General features: G+C 49.8%; 3 protein-coding genes across 3 annotated transcripts; all 3 read right to left on the bottom strand.

The window, feature by feature from the left end:
* Positions 1–325: 325 nt before the first annotated feature.
* On the bottom strand, positions 326–846 carry N0V96_011324 (uncharacterized protein; the record flags this gene model as incomplete). The annotated part of the gene is made up of 3 exons (XM_065759242.1): positions 326–382; positions 443–510; positions 561–846. 3 exons carry the CDS (start codon positions 844–846, stop codon positions 326–328), a joined length of 411 nt encoding a protein of 136 aa, XP_065612139.1.
* A 2,368-nt stretch (positions 847–3,214) lies between these two features.
* On the bottom strand, positions 3,215–4,219 carry BOT5 (Acetyltransferase bot5; the record flags this gene model as incomplete). The annotated part of the gene is made up of 1 exon (XM_053192268.2): positions 3,215–4,219. The coding sequence occupies one exon, from the start codon at positions 4,217–4,219 to the stop codon at positions 3,215–3,217; it is 1,005 nt and encodes a 334-aa protein (XP_053050432.2).
* An 8,302-nt stretch (positions 4,220–12,521) lies between these two features.
* N0V96_011322 (uncharacterized protein) lies at positions 12,522–13,373 on the bottom strand (the record flags this gene model as incomplete). The annotated part of the gene is made up of 1 exon (XM_065759241.1): positions 12,522–13,373. The coding sequence occupies one exon, from the start codon at positions 13,371–13,373 to the stop codon at positions 12,522–12,524; it is 852 nt and encodes a 283-aa protein (XP_065612138.1).
* Positions 13,374–14,532: the final 1,159 nt, after the last annotated feature.

Here is a 14,532-nt window from a genome sequence, read left to right as displayed (position 1 = left end):
GAATCTTGACCATGGAAAGTGGAACTCGTCATACTGACATCCATGATCCATGATCCATCCGGCATGAATCTAAGACTCTTGCCCAGGACTCATTTGACTTTTCTCGGATATTATTTGTGGCAAAAGTTTGAAAGCAAATAAGTATATTTGAAAGCCTTTGAAAGCTACTTAGCAGAGTAAAACCCTGATCGCGAATCGAACCCATCTTGTTGCCTCGAACTCATACAGCACCCCTAATCCTTCATCGTGCCCTTCAGCCGAATAGTCCCGTAGTTCCAAATAGTTGACCAACCATCAATCTGAAGAGGGAGACCTCTGGACTTCTTTACAAAAGGCCAGAGATGGGGATGCAAGGAAGCTGGACAGCAACAAGACCGGAAGCCTAAAGAGACAAAAGTTAGCTGAAATCTGCGATGATTATGTTAAGTCGGTGGGAACTCACGGTGTTGCCATCAGACTTGCAGCAGGCAACATTCTGCTTGCACTTGCTGTTCAAGAGGTCGTTGGCAACTACAAAGTGTTAGCACTCGACAGAGATAGTTGGTATAAGAGGTTCTCACTTCCAGCTCCAATGGAGGAGCATCCATCAAGAAGCTTCAAGCCGCCATTGCCGAGGACGCCACCCAGGATGCCGGAGAGGATTCCGGATCCCGAGTTGTCGTTGACATTGGTGTCGGCGCTGACCTGGTTGCAGCAGCTGACGCTGAGGTTCTGGCCGCAGACGTTCTGGGCTTCAGCGTAGGTGAGCGTGTCGAGGGTTCTCTTGACCGGAGCAGTGGTGCCAGGAGCGGCGGTGACGGTGAGGGCCATGGCAATGGCGGTGATGGCGGCGGCGGAGAACTGCATTTTGAGAAGATTGAGGTAGACTTTGAGGTCGGGATTGGGAAGTGGCAGATGATGCTGATTAAGATGGATGAGAATTGCTGAAGAGTGAAGAGAAGGTGATTAGATGAGATGTGCTTGCTGAGTGTGATGATGAAGGGAAAAGAAGTCTTGTCAGGAGGAACAAGCAGTGCTCTTTATACATTTCGATCCTACTTCGAGAAGACTTGCTCAAGAGATGCTATCTCCACGCATACCCAGTCGAAGGACTTCGAGATCGTCAGTAACAGCTTCACTAGTCCTTCTCAGACCTCAAGGAATGAGGGCAACCAAGTCATCCCCTGCATATGCAGTATTCCTCGCCGTCTCCAAAATATCTGAACGACGGAGTTGTCTATGATCTACATTGATCCATTACAGTCTCTCTAGTCATTCTGATCATTCAATTCCAGCATCATTCCGTCTGTTGAAGCGCACTCCACACAGCAACAATCTTACGTCCCTTACCTTCATTCCACGTGCTGGCTTTTACTCCCGAGTGCCACCATCATATCGAAGACCGCAAGGGATAGTAAGAGTACACCAGTTTTCCATTCGACTGATTCCACATTCATGCCTTAGTACCCATGCAAATAGGATTCCCATGTATTGCGGCTCTGAGAAGCGTGTCAGAGCGCAGGGATCGAAGGAAGAGTCAACTTCTCCTTCTCATTCCAAGCAGACGTATCCATCTTTGCATGACTTCAGAAAAAGATCTACACGCAGCTGCGACGGCTCCATTTTGGGTGCACCTCTGTATCGAACAGCAAGGGGCCGGCAGTCGGGAGGATCTCATCCATTGCAACCCGCAATCATGCTCGTCACGCAGTGAAGCAAGCGTATCCTTACAACCGTATAACTTGAACCTCGATCGAAGAATGATGTCGGAAATACGTCCTAGCGTTCTTTTCAGCTGAGAGTATAAACTAATTGAGACATATCTAGAGTTCGATGAGAAGTGATAGATGTCTAGAAAGCTCTGAAAGCCCCATCTGCAGATTAGTCGTTAGATTCTACTTTTGGTATAACTTCCATAGTTGTCAAAGTTCTCGGCACTAAGACTTGAGAATAACGCATTCGGTCTGCAGCTTTCTTTTTACAGTAGGCTGGGGTTCACAGAATCCCTGAAGATTTGGTAGATCTTGGCGATCTGGGGATTAGCTCTGCCGAATGCGTTGAGACACCCATTCCCAAAGTTGTCGATCTCACTGTCTTAACTCTTCAACGTCTGGTCGGAATGGATGTGCACGGATGCCCAGTTACCGCAGGGCATCTTGGAAAATGTGTTATTGAGTACCGGCGTATCGGATCCAGACGTCGCCGGCGCAGAGTCAGAATTCTGCATGACCCAAGTTCCGTTTACCAGGCAAGGCAAAGATCTGCGTCATGTCCCTTAGAACACCGTAAGGGGGCTTATGATCTGACTCTACCGTAACCCAATTGAAGTCTGTCCGGCTATCATCGTCTAAGTTTCTTGTCGTTGAAGCAAAAGCGTCATTCCGACGAGGTGGTATTCTACATCTTAATGGGCTAGGTCGAGTATCCTGACCCTATCAGGGGGACGCCTCAGCAGCCGTTAGAAACCGGAAACGGAAGCAACGCAAGATTCATACTTACAACAATCAATAGCACGGAGGAGGAACACTACTTGTGGAAACGGTTGGGCTATGGGCTCTTGATGTATACAGTACGGGAACCGAAGCATTTGCAAGGCTTAAATTCCTGAGTTTCATTGGAGGTCATTCGTCTGGAGGAAGAGGCAGACCAGTTACCCGCCAGAGTTTTCTACAGGACACCCAACCTGGTAAAGACAGGCTGCCACAGTGCTTGGCAAAGATAATTGCATGTGGTCCCTTTGGACTTCGGAGGCGTCTGATGGCCTGCTCATAGTTTTGAAAATGCCATTCCCGGCGGGCGAATTGCTTCCCGAGAATCGAGCACTTGAGTTTTTCTTACTTCCATGGTCATGGGAACAGCGCGTGGGGGCTGCGAGCTCATAGGAGCCTAGAATGTTTGTGCCGCCTTACGGCCGTGTTTACGTCCGTAGCTATGCCGCCCGTGTGCAGTTGTGCAACTGTCGGCAGCGCCTCTTATCCTCAGCTGGGCCAATTGCGATGCGATTCCGTCACATAGTTCTCTCTTCCTGTGTTGACTCCGAGGACTTAGCATGTCGTTGGTGTTGCCTCGAAATGTCAGTCACATCCTGCATATGCAGCCCTAAGAACTCCTGGGAGAAGGGAACTTGAGCAACAAAATTTGAGCAGGGGTGGGTACAAGGAATTATTTAGTACACTTTCCTGCCAGTTCGTATCTTACAGTGGCTCAGTCTTACGCCGATAAGATGTACCCCAAGTCAGACAGATTCCTTCGACTCCTTTCCGAAGCGTCGAAATTCCTCCTCAATCAGAGCCCAGCTTTCCTTCCTCAAAACCCCCTGAACCCAGTAATTTCCAGATTCGTCCTTACCATAGATCATAAAAGCGTCACGGGTTTTGTCATCCGCATTCATGGGGCTACCCCAGAACATGACTGGTCTGACACGATCTTGCGCCGCATCCGCCGTAGAGTTCCCCACCACCCCAGTGCAGAGCTTGTGTTCGCCAACGTCGCCCGAGGCAGCAGAGCTGATATCGGCGGCATCCAAGAATTTTGCCTTGGTCCAGTTGGAGCAGGCAATAACTCTGGAATCCCACCGCGCAAACAAGGGCATTGTGCCCAGAGCTGCAAACCAGTTACGTGCGAGACGCAGAAGACTTCGGGCCTGCACGTCGCTAGTCTGCTCTGTGATGGCTTGGCGCAGATGTTGAGCAATCTGTGCCGTCGTGGCGTTTGCAGCCTCCCGTCTGGATAGGACAGTCGTTGCTGGAAGGATCAGATTTTGCAGGTATGGGCCTTCGGGCGCAAACGTATTCTCCAAGCGCCGGCGGATATCGAATACGTTGCATATTACTGCACTGCACCTCTTCCATGGCCGTGACGACATGATAAGGCGAGAACCCCAAGCTGTGATGAGGTCCCCGTCACTAACGAAAGGAACCACCCCACCATGTGTTTCCTTGAGCTCCTGCTCGACTCCTTGGCGCAGATGCCTCAGATAGTTGGCAGGCAGATAGATATGTCGGACCTGCACGGTCCGGCGAGTCGCGATATCCCATACATATCGGGCAATGAAGGAAACCAAGGCAAATCCACGGGTTTGCTGAGTTTCTAAGGCGAACTTTCTCTGCGAGACTTCCTTGTCGAGGTCTGTTCCTGCGCTGTCAAGCACATCTCGATAAGTGCCCTGGAGAGGCTTCACCAGATAGCCTTTGCCTACTATGATGTTTGACCATGCCTTGAGCAGCTCTGATATACCCATGGCATCGGCGAGCGAGTGTGGGTAGGTGAGCCCTACTAATGTAGCGTCTGCGAAAGATGTAACCTGAAGACACAGCAACGGCTCATCGCTCTTCAAATAATGGTTGGTGTTCTTCGGCAGATCAACGGGCGCAGCGAAAGACTTGAAGGCTGGGCTGCCTTCGTGTAGTGATGGTGTAGATCCTGTTGCTTTGGGAAGCCTCGAGGCAAGAGGATGGGAGTCGATCTTGGTATTGAGGTGGTCGACGTGGGAAAATCTCACGGCGGGACGTGTCTCACTGAAGACGCGTGGTACATGGATCTCGAGTTTTCCTTCACTCTGCACGATTTCACGATGACAGTCAGTACTGGCTAGTAAAAGGGTTGTTGGTATCAAAGTGGGCACCGTGACTTACATTGGCTCGAAGACGGCCTCCAATCTTCCGCCATCCAGGCGTGTGCACAAGTTGAAGTAGACTTTCGTGAAGCCTTCCAGGCTCGAGGACTTTGTCATAGCGAAAGGTATAGTTGAAAACGATTTTACGAATAATAGCCGCTTGATCTATGAAGTGAATGGGCAGAACTTCATCTTCGTATAGAAGACGTTCGTCTTTGGCCGATTCGAGATCATTGTCTCTTGTGAGCTTTTCGTAATTGCGCATTTCAGGGAGAAACACCTCAAAGCTTTTGAGTACGATCTCTTGAAGGGAACCAGTTGTTTGATAGCCAGCCTAGGTGAAGACAAGCTTTAGTGAAAGAATAGATTGGTTTGCGAAGACTGGTATCGTCACACGGTGAAAGGGAGGCGAGAACACTCTTCGATTTATATGTTTTCATCGAGGAGGTTGATGTCCGCCATCTTCCATCCTCGGCCGGGCTGGTTCTGGGGGCCAATCCTTTCGCCTTGATGTTGCCTCTTTCCAAGGTCATACGGCCATTTCACAGCCATGTATCTTGACGCCATTTTGGGCAAAGTCAGCCAGCCCAGTAGGGCTGATAGCATCAACTTTTGAGAAGCCTACAAACCAACAAGACACGAAAGTAACGAGAAGGAACATTTGGGTGTGGCGGAGAGACTCCTTATTGGTGTTCCTCCGAAGTTATCGGCTCGATGCATCCAAAAGAGAAGGAATTCCACTGTGGGATTGTGTCCGGTGTGAGTCTTGTCAAGTCGCCCCGCCCCCCCAATCGTCAGACGACACAGCCTTGTTCCGCGCCGCATCCGTCGCTCATTGATCTTGCCAATAATCTCTCCGAATTGAGGGTGCCTGCCTGGAACCTCCGGTTTTAGCTGGATTTGAGAAGGGCAATGACATGCCTGATAGTCTTCATACTGTGTGAAGGGTTACTGTGCAATCTCATATTTTGTGTGTGGACGGCTTTTTCCGGCTCTACTAGCTTGAGATAGGAATCGACTTAGTATTTGCATCAAGAAAGGCTCCTGCATGAAAGCCTTGCGAGAGCAGACCGGAGGGCTCTGACTTATTTCTTCAAACTGATGCAAAGCTATCGAGCAGAAAATGGCTTCAACCAGCCTATTGTGCACATTTTTTATCCGCATACCTATAGAGACGGGGCGATTTTTAATTATTGCATTATTAAGAACATGATAGCATTCGTCGTTAATAAGAAGCTAAGAACCGTCTTCTCCGGGTCTGCATCCTGATTTTGGGCATGGTAGTCATAGAGCATTCTGCCAGAGAACACTGCCCCAGTTGAGGATTTTCCATTGCCAGCCCTTCTCATGACCCTTTTACGTCCTTTACTGAGCGTGTCTCTGATTCACATTTTTCTTGTCTCCATTTCGTAATCATCCACCCTTGACTCGTGAGTGATTGGCTTCGTGAGCATGACGGTGTCGTCGCCAGCGTAGGACTCGAAGCCTTTGATATTGTACTTGGCGGCAAGCGGGCCGAGTTCAATCAATCCGGCAATGATGATACCGATGCTGACCTCGATGGCAGACCAGTTGAATACGGGGGCGGCGTCGACTATGACTCCTGTTAGCTTTCGAAACCCAGAGTGAAATGATCACCACATACGAAGCTGGTCGCTTGACCCCTTGAGTTTGACCAGTGCCACAAGGCGGATGATGTTTGCAATCGTCGCGCTAGTATCCCTATTAGCGAAGAGGTTCCAATCACCTCGGAATAGAACTTACAGGATTCCCAACCCGAAGATGCCGTAAATGTACAACTTCAGTCTCGAATTCAGGCCGCGGCCTCTCATCATGAGCCACGGTGAAACCATCAGAAGACCATCCAGAGTCGCCGTCACGATAGACAGCGCATACCCCATGTAGAGCTGACCTGTGAGAGGCAGGCAGTGCCCCTTTGCTGACGCATCCAGCAATCTCCATGCGAAATCAATCGGCTGGCACTGAACCAACAAGTAGATGATGAAAGCAAGGCTGATGGCTACGTCCAAGCCAATCGATACCCAGAATAGAGAAGTCAGGATCCTCGAGCGTGATAGTCGAATGAAGGTCAAAGCAATGCTCCCTTTCATCGCAGAGGTGAGTACCACATAGATGATTTCCAGAAAAAATAGTACTTTGAGAGAGCTGGCGATTCCGGGGAGTGTCGCCTGGAGAATGCTGCCGCCAATTCCACCTTGAACACCTAGGACCAAGAGAGCGTAAAGAGCTGCAAAGGCGGCCTGCAAACATAGCGTTAGATAAAACGAATCCATATTCCGCGATTGGGATACGAACCAGAGCTGTGAGCAGTAAGTAGTCGTTGGGTCGGACATGCTTCGTGATAAAGATCCGAGTATACAGACGTAGACCGACGAAGAAGGTGTTAAGAAACATCAATATCGCCCCCACTACGATCATGACCATGCCCTGTTCCGCGATCGCCATCTTGACGGCAGTGAATAGACCTTCCGGGATAAATGCCGTGAGTAGTGACGAGTTCGGTAATTGTGGCCAGCACGCAGAAATGTCTGACTTTCAGAGCTGACCGGATTGCTACCGATGTGAAGAGTGAAAGGTGCAGAAGTAAGCCTAGTGTCGGTGCTTTCGCGACGATGTAAATGGACAAATATCCAGCGACGATACTCTGGACTTGCAGTTTCTGACAAGAAGACACACCGACAAATACAAATCACTGCTGCAGCACAGAGCAAGGATCTGGCACACAGAAGGTCCCCTACATGAGGATGTAATTGGGGCTGAACAGTATTCGTATCAGAGTGTCGGGGCTCGCATGGTTTCGTGTGGTGTTTCAAAACCTGTAGAAATGGGAAACCAGTAAGCTTTCAATTGACGTCTGACCGAGGCTGACACAAGCTAGATGGGAGGCCGACAGCAGCAGTTCCCTGCTGGTACTGGTCGAAATGAGTAATCCATTCGTAGTAAGTGTAAAGATGGGATGAGAAAAATGCTGGATTACGAAAACCCGATACCGAAGACGGCAGCAGTATGTGCGGGCCGGTGCCGTGCTGCCGTAGGGGTTGATCCGTTCGCATTGATCGCCGGTGACAGGCACGGCACGGTGATGGGAGGCGACGACAGGCAACCACAAGAAACATTGGCCCAATCTGCTTAGGGAGGTTGGAAAATTCAAAACATATCATATCACGAGTTACTGATGACTGGAGGACTGGACTGTTGAGACGTGCTCTTATAATGCCATGATGATTTCCTTACAGGTCATCTGAATACTTCGTGTTCCAAAAGTTTGAATGAGACTTCACTCCTTCTCATTCGTAGACCTTTCGCCCCTTTGAAGAATCCGATACCGACATACACTGGATTCCGGCGCTGCATATCGCGATTTGTCAACCTCCAAGGTACTAAGATGAAGTTTCCTCCGCGCCGGCACACTGGCTACTGATAGACGAACATATTTCAAGGTTCTTGCCCGTTTTCACTTAACAGACCAAAACCTTCATGTTGGATCCCTGATTCCCGCACCCCCGCGCATATACACGAGCTCTTCATCACCCAGGACTCCAATAGTGAAATGCCTAGTTTGATCTCGGGTTCTCTGAAACCAACCCATTCTGAAGCTCAAATCATCCGTACGACTGTAGAGGTCGCCTTTTGACAGTAGATGAACACTCTGTGGTAGGTGACTTGGTGCATTTGAGCCCTGAAGCAGGTTGATCGTAGACGCCATGCTATGGAAACCATCTGGCGCCAACCCTTTCACTTCCATATCGAACAATCGCGGCATTCCACTAAGATGCCTCGTAGCGTCAGAGAGTACTGCCATTATGTTACACAGAGCCACCAAGCCCAGTACGGCAATCAAGATGTACGTTATTGTGGGGTTCTGGACTAGGCGTCGTTTGCTTCTGTCTACAATGATTGCTTCAAGCAATGGGAGACCATCAGCAGGTGGAGGGCGATTTCTGGAATTCTCAGTGACGCTAAAGCGATTCTCTAAGTTGGCGAGTTGGGCACCAATGAACCCCAAGTTGTGTTTAAGGCCATCAAGAACGTTGGATTCCTGTCTAGGATCTCCCAATGCGCTCAGCGGTAACTGGCCGTATGGCTCTATCAAGACTGTGAATTGCCTTTCCATTGAACCAGCGAGCGGGTTGTTGAGGCTGACGGTTGGGAATGCGTCACCAGCTTGAAAGTTGATGAACTGAAAGTCGAAGTGAGGAACGTCAAATGGAGGATCCCAGAGCTTCGTAGTTGAAAGATCGGGTTCCGGCGGCCTTTCCGGGTCGAGAATGTATATACCGTCCGACTCCATGGATAATGAGACCTTGGTACTAGTCTCGACCCAGGTGTAGTTACATCGCCAGATAGAGAGATGGTCAAGATCGTTTTTTTCTTTGTTAAACTCTCCCCATACGTAAGTTTGAAATCGAAATGGTGAGTATATGTAATCAGGAGCGCTCATATTCAAGCCAAGTTTACAAAGGCCGTTGATGGAATACGTGTTTCCTGGTGATTCAAGGATGTCTGAAAAGTATGAGCGGCCAAGCCTGTTCGTAGCGGTGCTCATGGAGATGATTCCCGGAAGCTTGGCTCGATTTCCGTTCGGACAATCAAACGACTCGACCATAAGGACCTCAAAGAACTTGTCCTCTTCGGTGTAGTTCCGGAATGTGATGTTGTAGGTGCTGGCGGGTAACTGGACGCAGGTAGGGGCCAATTTGGCAGCCGGAACACTGAGCTGAACAGAAACGTTTGAGGAAACCTCTGTTCCTTGCAGTCCGTCAAGGACCGGGAAAACGAGATCGTCGTAGGTGTTCCGCGGGTAGGTCAGAGCTCCATCGCCCTTGCGCAGGACCAGGCTGCTCAACGAGTCTCTCGTTGCTGCGAAGGATCCAGCATTGTTCAACGTCATTTGACGTGATCCGAACCATGTTGTCTGTCGCAGCTGGACACTCGTAGAGCTAGGTATTGGGTCTACGGTGAACATAACCGAAGCTAGAGTTGTGAGAAATGTGCAGATGAAGGTGAGCAACTGTGACAGGGTGACAGCCCAGACACGCTTTCGGATCGACCAGTATAATGCCCTTAGACCCATCATGTCAAGGAATGACATGTCGAGAAGTCTTGCGCTACACGGTCTCAGAGAAAGGCTTGAAAGTGTCGCCAAACCTCGATAGGCGGAGTCGCAGCAGCCGACGTACAGAGCAACAGAAAGCATCACCAGTGCTGGAACCGACGTCCATAGTAGATGCAGATAACCATCGGCATTTATAGAGGCAAGCCCTTTTTGTGCTTCCGATAGACTTAAAGTGTAGTATAGCCCACCAATGATTCCAAGAATCAGGACAGAGATCGGCACTCGTGTCCATGTCCTCAGTACCAAAGGGGTGAACTCGCGAGAGCTCCACTCGTTATCGATACTACGCGACTGAGAAGCCATGATGTTGTTTGATAGACCCATGTTATCGCGGAAGAAGAGCATGTTTCCAAGAATCGTGGCAGGGTCTCTGTGCCATATTGACATCCTGTTTCTATAGCGAAGTAGAACAATCATGGTCAAAACAGCAAGCAAAAAGAACAGCGCTGTCATCGACAGTGAAACCCACTGGTTGACTGTTAGCCGTTCGATCGTGACGATTGTTGTTCCAGTTGTTTGAGAATCGCTTTCTTCTCGCAGACGATAATGACCGATCAAAGGGCTCAAGATACTGCTCGTGTTCATTACCGCGTTGTAAAGAACATCATTAGTGAATAGCGATGGATCAGTGTCATTGTTCGTTCCCTTTCCGTTGAACTGGAAACCTGTAATGATCGGCCCAAAGATAGTGCCGGTCCCTGAGCCAGCCCATAGACCAGCTGTTTCAGGAATGGAGCTCCCCAACAAGGACCAGAGGTCTGCGGTGACTGCTGTCTTGGACCCGCCCGGTATGACCGTCATGTTCGGGCTCACACCGTCGTCAACTATCTCCACTGGAGTTGTCCAGGCCGTCGAGGAGCACAAAATCGCCGCAAAATTAAGAACATCAGGATGAGATGTGTTCTTTGATGACGGTCCAATACGAGTAGCGTAGTACAAAGACTGGTTGTGTTGCTGTGGAAGGCTTGAGCACGGCTTTGGCTCATTAAGGAGGCTGTTGACATTCCAGCTGCTCTGTAACGTCGTTTTGTTCGGACTAGAATTGATCCACATCATTCGATCGGTGGTGACTGGGACAGGCTGATCACAGCCCTCGAACAAGAGACTGGCGTTGAAGGCGTAATAGCTCCTGGCAGGACCTGTTTCCTTGAGGTCTGTATGCGAGTAGTTACTAAGCTTCAGACATCGCATCTCTGCAAAGTACCCATCAACAGTAACTGTAATCGGTTCCGTTTCTGTCCCTCGCCCGGAGCCCTGACGAAATGAAAACGTCTGATAGGCCCCTTCCTTTGTGACCCCAAATGGTAGCTTCATTTCGAAATTCTGCAGGGCCTTTGCAATGTAGTATGCACTTGTCTCTCTGTTTGACATCGCTGGACTGCTGACATTGAACGAGTCGAGCACACGAACATCAAAGGGTTGTTCAGCCTGGAAGCTGACCAGGCTGTACAAACTAGGGGCGAGAATAATCTGGATCTTGATAACAAGAGATACAACGGCAATTATGAAGACAAGGAAGTGTCTTCTCCGCAAGGATTGATAAAGAATCGAAGGCGACAGCATTGCTGTGTAGTCGAGAGTATAATACTCGTCCCTGCCCATCGAGGGGTTGTTGCGGTAAGCGATCCAAGGCGTATAGCGGATGGCCTGTAACTCAACTCTTGACCAGAAGATGGACAACAGAGTCAAGACTTGAATCATTGAACGTCAGCCTGTCTTGACAAAAAGTCTTTACAGTTTTTTCTTACTTGCTGTTGGGCCAAATCGCCAGAGGTAAACGAAGCTCTGACGTGTGGTGACCAGACCACTATTCTCCTGGGAAAATTGAAACATAACAATGAGAGAAGCGCCGAAGAGAAGAAACAAAGCGGCGAAAGCCAACAATGTCCTTGACCGAAGCCATGCTGGGCACCATGCTGCTGCGTGATTGGAAGTGTCGTCTGCGCTTCTGTCCTCGCCGCTAACGGATGTTTTCGCTAGGAAGCTATCAAGCTCTACGTCCCGTTGAAGAAGTGGATGGGTTCCAACGATAAAAACATTCTTGTTATTCTCCGTGAATTCATCGTCGAATAGGCCACGGGTGTTTGTCGAAGACCGCGAATACTCCGACCTCGGCGCCATGTTGAGACCAGTGGAGGTTGAGGTACTTCCAATGGAGCCGAAAAAGGCCTTCTTCAAAAGGTTCCTCTCTTTTTCAATTCCAATGAAGGTCAAGGAGCGACATGGACATTATACAGTCAAGAGCGGCCGCGCCTGATTGAGGAAGAAAGATCAGAGATTCAGTGATCGTCTGTTACGGTCCGGTGACAGAATTATCTATATTTTATTCAAGTTTCTCCGGCCTCCAGGCCAAGGCCAAATTTTCTCAGGGCTGGCAACTTTCTCCATATGATGATGGACCTACTACGTATGGGCGCCTCAATACTGACAGGAACCCTGTTACATGTGTGTCAATCTAGGGACAACCCCCGGGAGCCTTGCATTAGTTTCCGACATTTCGACTTCAGCTCCTGGTCTCTGCGGTGGCAGTTCCAAACTGGTTGGCGCGAAACGGGCGCTTAAAGATGACTGCATGATCCTTCGATGGCTGATGTGGCGGTTGGGGGCTAATTGGGTGCCTGATGCAACTTGATTTAGCGGCCAGGGTCTTCATTTACAGCAGGAGCCCATTGGGTTTGTCTTATGTTCGTCTCATCAGGCGGTTGGATTCTCTGCAAATTTCATGTACAATAAGAAGGTAAATAGTCTAAATAGACCGAAGAGGTTGACATTGCACTACTTCTCTATTATTTATGCCATATATCCTCTCTGCCGTAACCACTCCTCAGCCATTGAGGGCCAATTCGAGACGGGCAACCCTTCAGTGTCCAAAGCAAAGCCGTGGGGCGCGTCAGCAAAAACGTGGAGCTCGACAGACCCCTCTGCTGCTTGCAACCCCTGCGCAAGCCTGTATGCGTTCACCACAGGCACCACGGAGTCGCTGGCAGAATACACAATAAAGGTTGGCGGTGCCGGGCGCGAGATCTGCTGATCGGGGATGACAGTATCATAAAGCTCCTGCTTTGCCGGCGGCTCGAGGGGCGCCTTATTGGGAATGATGGTGTGCCCCTTGGCATTGGTAGAGATAGGTCCGTATCCAATGATGGCAAACTCCGGCTTCGGCACCGGTGCCCCGGAAGAAGACGCCCACGAAGCCGGGTATTCGGCGAGCAGCGCGGACGCAAGGTGGCCGCCGGAGGACAGACCGCACAGCGCTAACCTCGCTGGTGCCGCCTTCTCTTCGATCAGACGCAACGCCTGTTTAGCATCGTCGACTGGAGCTTGGGGTCCTGTTTCTGCTGTCGGGAATCGGTGCACAAGTACAAAAGCTTCGAAGCCGAGAGAAGCGAGCCAGCGTGCGACGGCGACCCCTTCACGGCCCACCATGAGCTCAATGTAACCGCCGCCACCCATAATGAGCACCGCGCGCCCGTTGGGCTTCGTTGTTGGTTTGTAGCCAAATACCCATGGTCTTGAGACTGCTTTGACAACTCCTTGGTCGATAGTCCCTTGTGGAAGGTCGAGTTCGAATGCCCCATCGATGGATTCGCTGTCCCACAGGGCCCATGCGGAGTCCGCCGCAAACGATGTCAAAAGACTCATTTTGTAAGAATATCCGACTCCGAAACGATGTCGTTGATGACAGGATGAAGAGAGACAATGTAAAATGTCGACCCCGCGATTTGAGGTTGGAGGGTTTGTCCAAAGAGATGGGGTGATGTGTCCACGAGTTGCAATGAGGACTGGATCCTCGTGGATTTGAACAAGCGCTCGGTTTGCTTTGCCCCGATCAACCGAATTTAACGCAATTCTGAACCATCGAAAAAAGACAGCATCGTCATGCCAAATATAACTAGCAATCACGTCTCGAACATGAAATTTCAATTAGACCATCGTGGGCATGTCGTCAATATACCAGTTGTGTAGGATTTCGACTGGACCCCGTGTCCTCGCCCAGAATGAGGGGTTCATACAGGTCTCGGCCTTCTGAGAGTAACCGATCTGGGCCCAAGATTCACCTGTGTTCAGAAAGTACCCCTTGTAGTTATGATGTGCCATGCCGTGGTCGTATCAACGAGGAAGCATAGGGCATACAGCCATACCACGGTGCAATGGTTGGTGAAGATGTATACAGCACAACTCCAATATTGCACAAATCTTCGGGCACCTCATCAGTGAGCCATTCCAGTACTGACTTGCTTATTTCCTGTGAGCATGGTTATCACTTGGAGGAACTCCCCAAACCTTCGCCTGAGTTTGTCGCGCGCTCTAAAAAGCCGTTTCAACTTTCCCTTCATGGTCGTGCGGCTACTGGTGTTCTACTAAGTTACTGAAGAACCCGGCTAATCAAGAAAGACTCCAGGGCGCATGTAACCTCATGGGGTGAGCTCAAACTGACGAAGAGTGTTTTGATCTAGGAAGAGTCCAATTATATGACATCTCTTCGTTCAGGAAAACGTGATAGAAAAAAGATTCAGCCGCTAGGTCATCTTTGCATTTAAGCATGGTGGCAATCGGAGTCTGGAAACGGAAACTTTGATGCGATCAGCATCAATGTTCATTGCGTCCTAGGTACGATAGGATCGTAAGCGCAACACAGTTGAAATCAATGCACATTCAAATACCAGTTTTTGTCCATACCTGATTGCCTTGAATGGAAGATAGTGTCGCTTATGTTCTCCACGAGGGATGCCTCTCAAAGACAACAACTTCAGTGAAACACACCGGTCAGCACGGTAGCGGAAGTATTTCCGAGTTCCGC

Source organism: Colletotrichum fioriniae (assembly GCF_027942845.1).
Source record: "Colletotrichum fioriniae strain IMI 355084 chromosome Unknown scaffold_17, whole genome shotgun sequence".
Taxonomy (NCBI): Eukaryota; Fungi; Ascomycota; class Sordariomycetes; order Glomerellales; family Glomerellaceae; genus Colletotrichum; species Colletotrichum fioriniae.
Note: the sequence above shows the minus strand (reverse complement) of the source record. Positions and strands in the feature narration are given on the sequence as shown.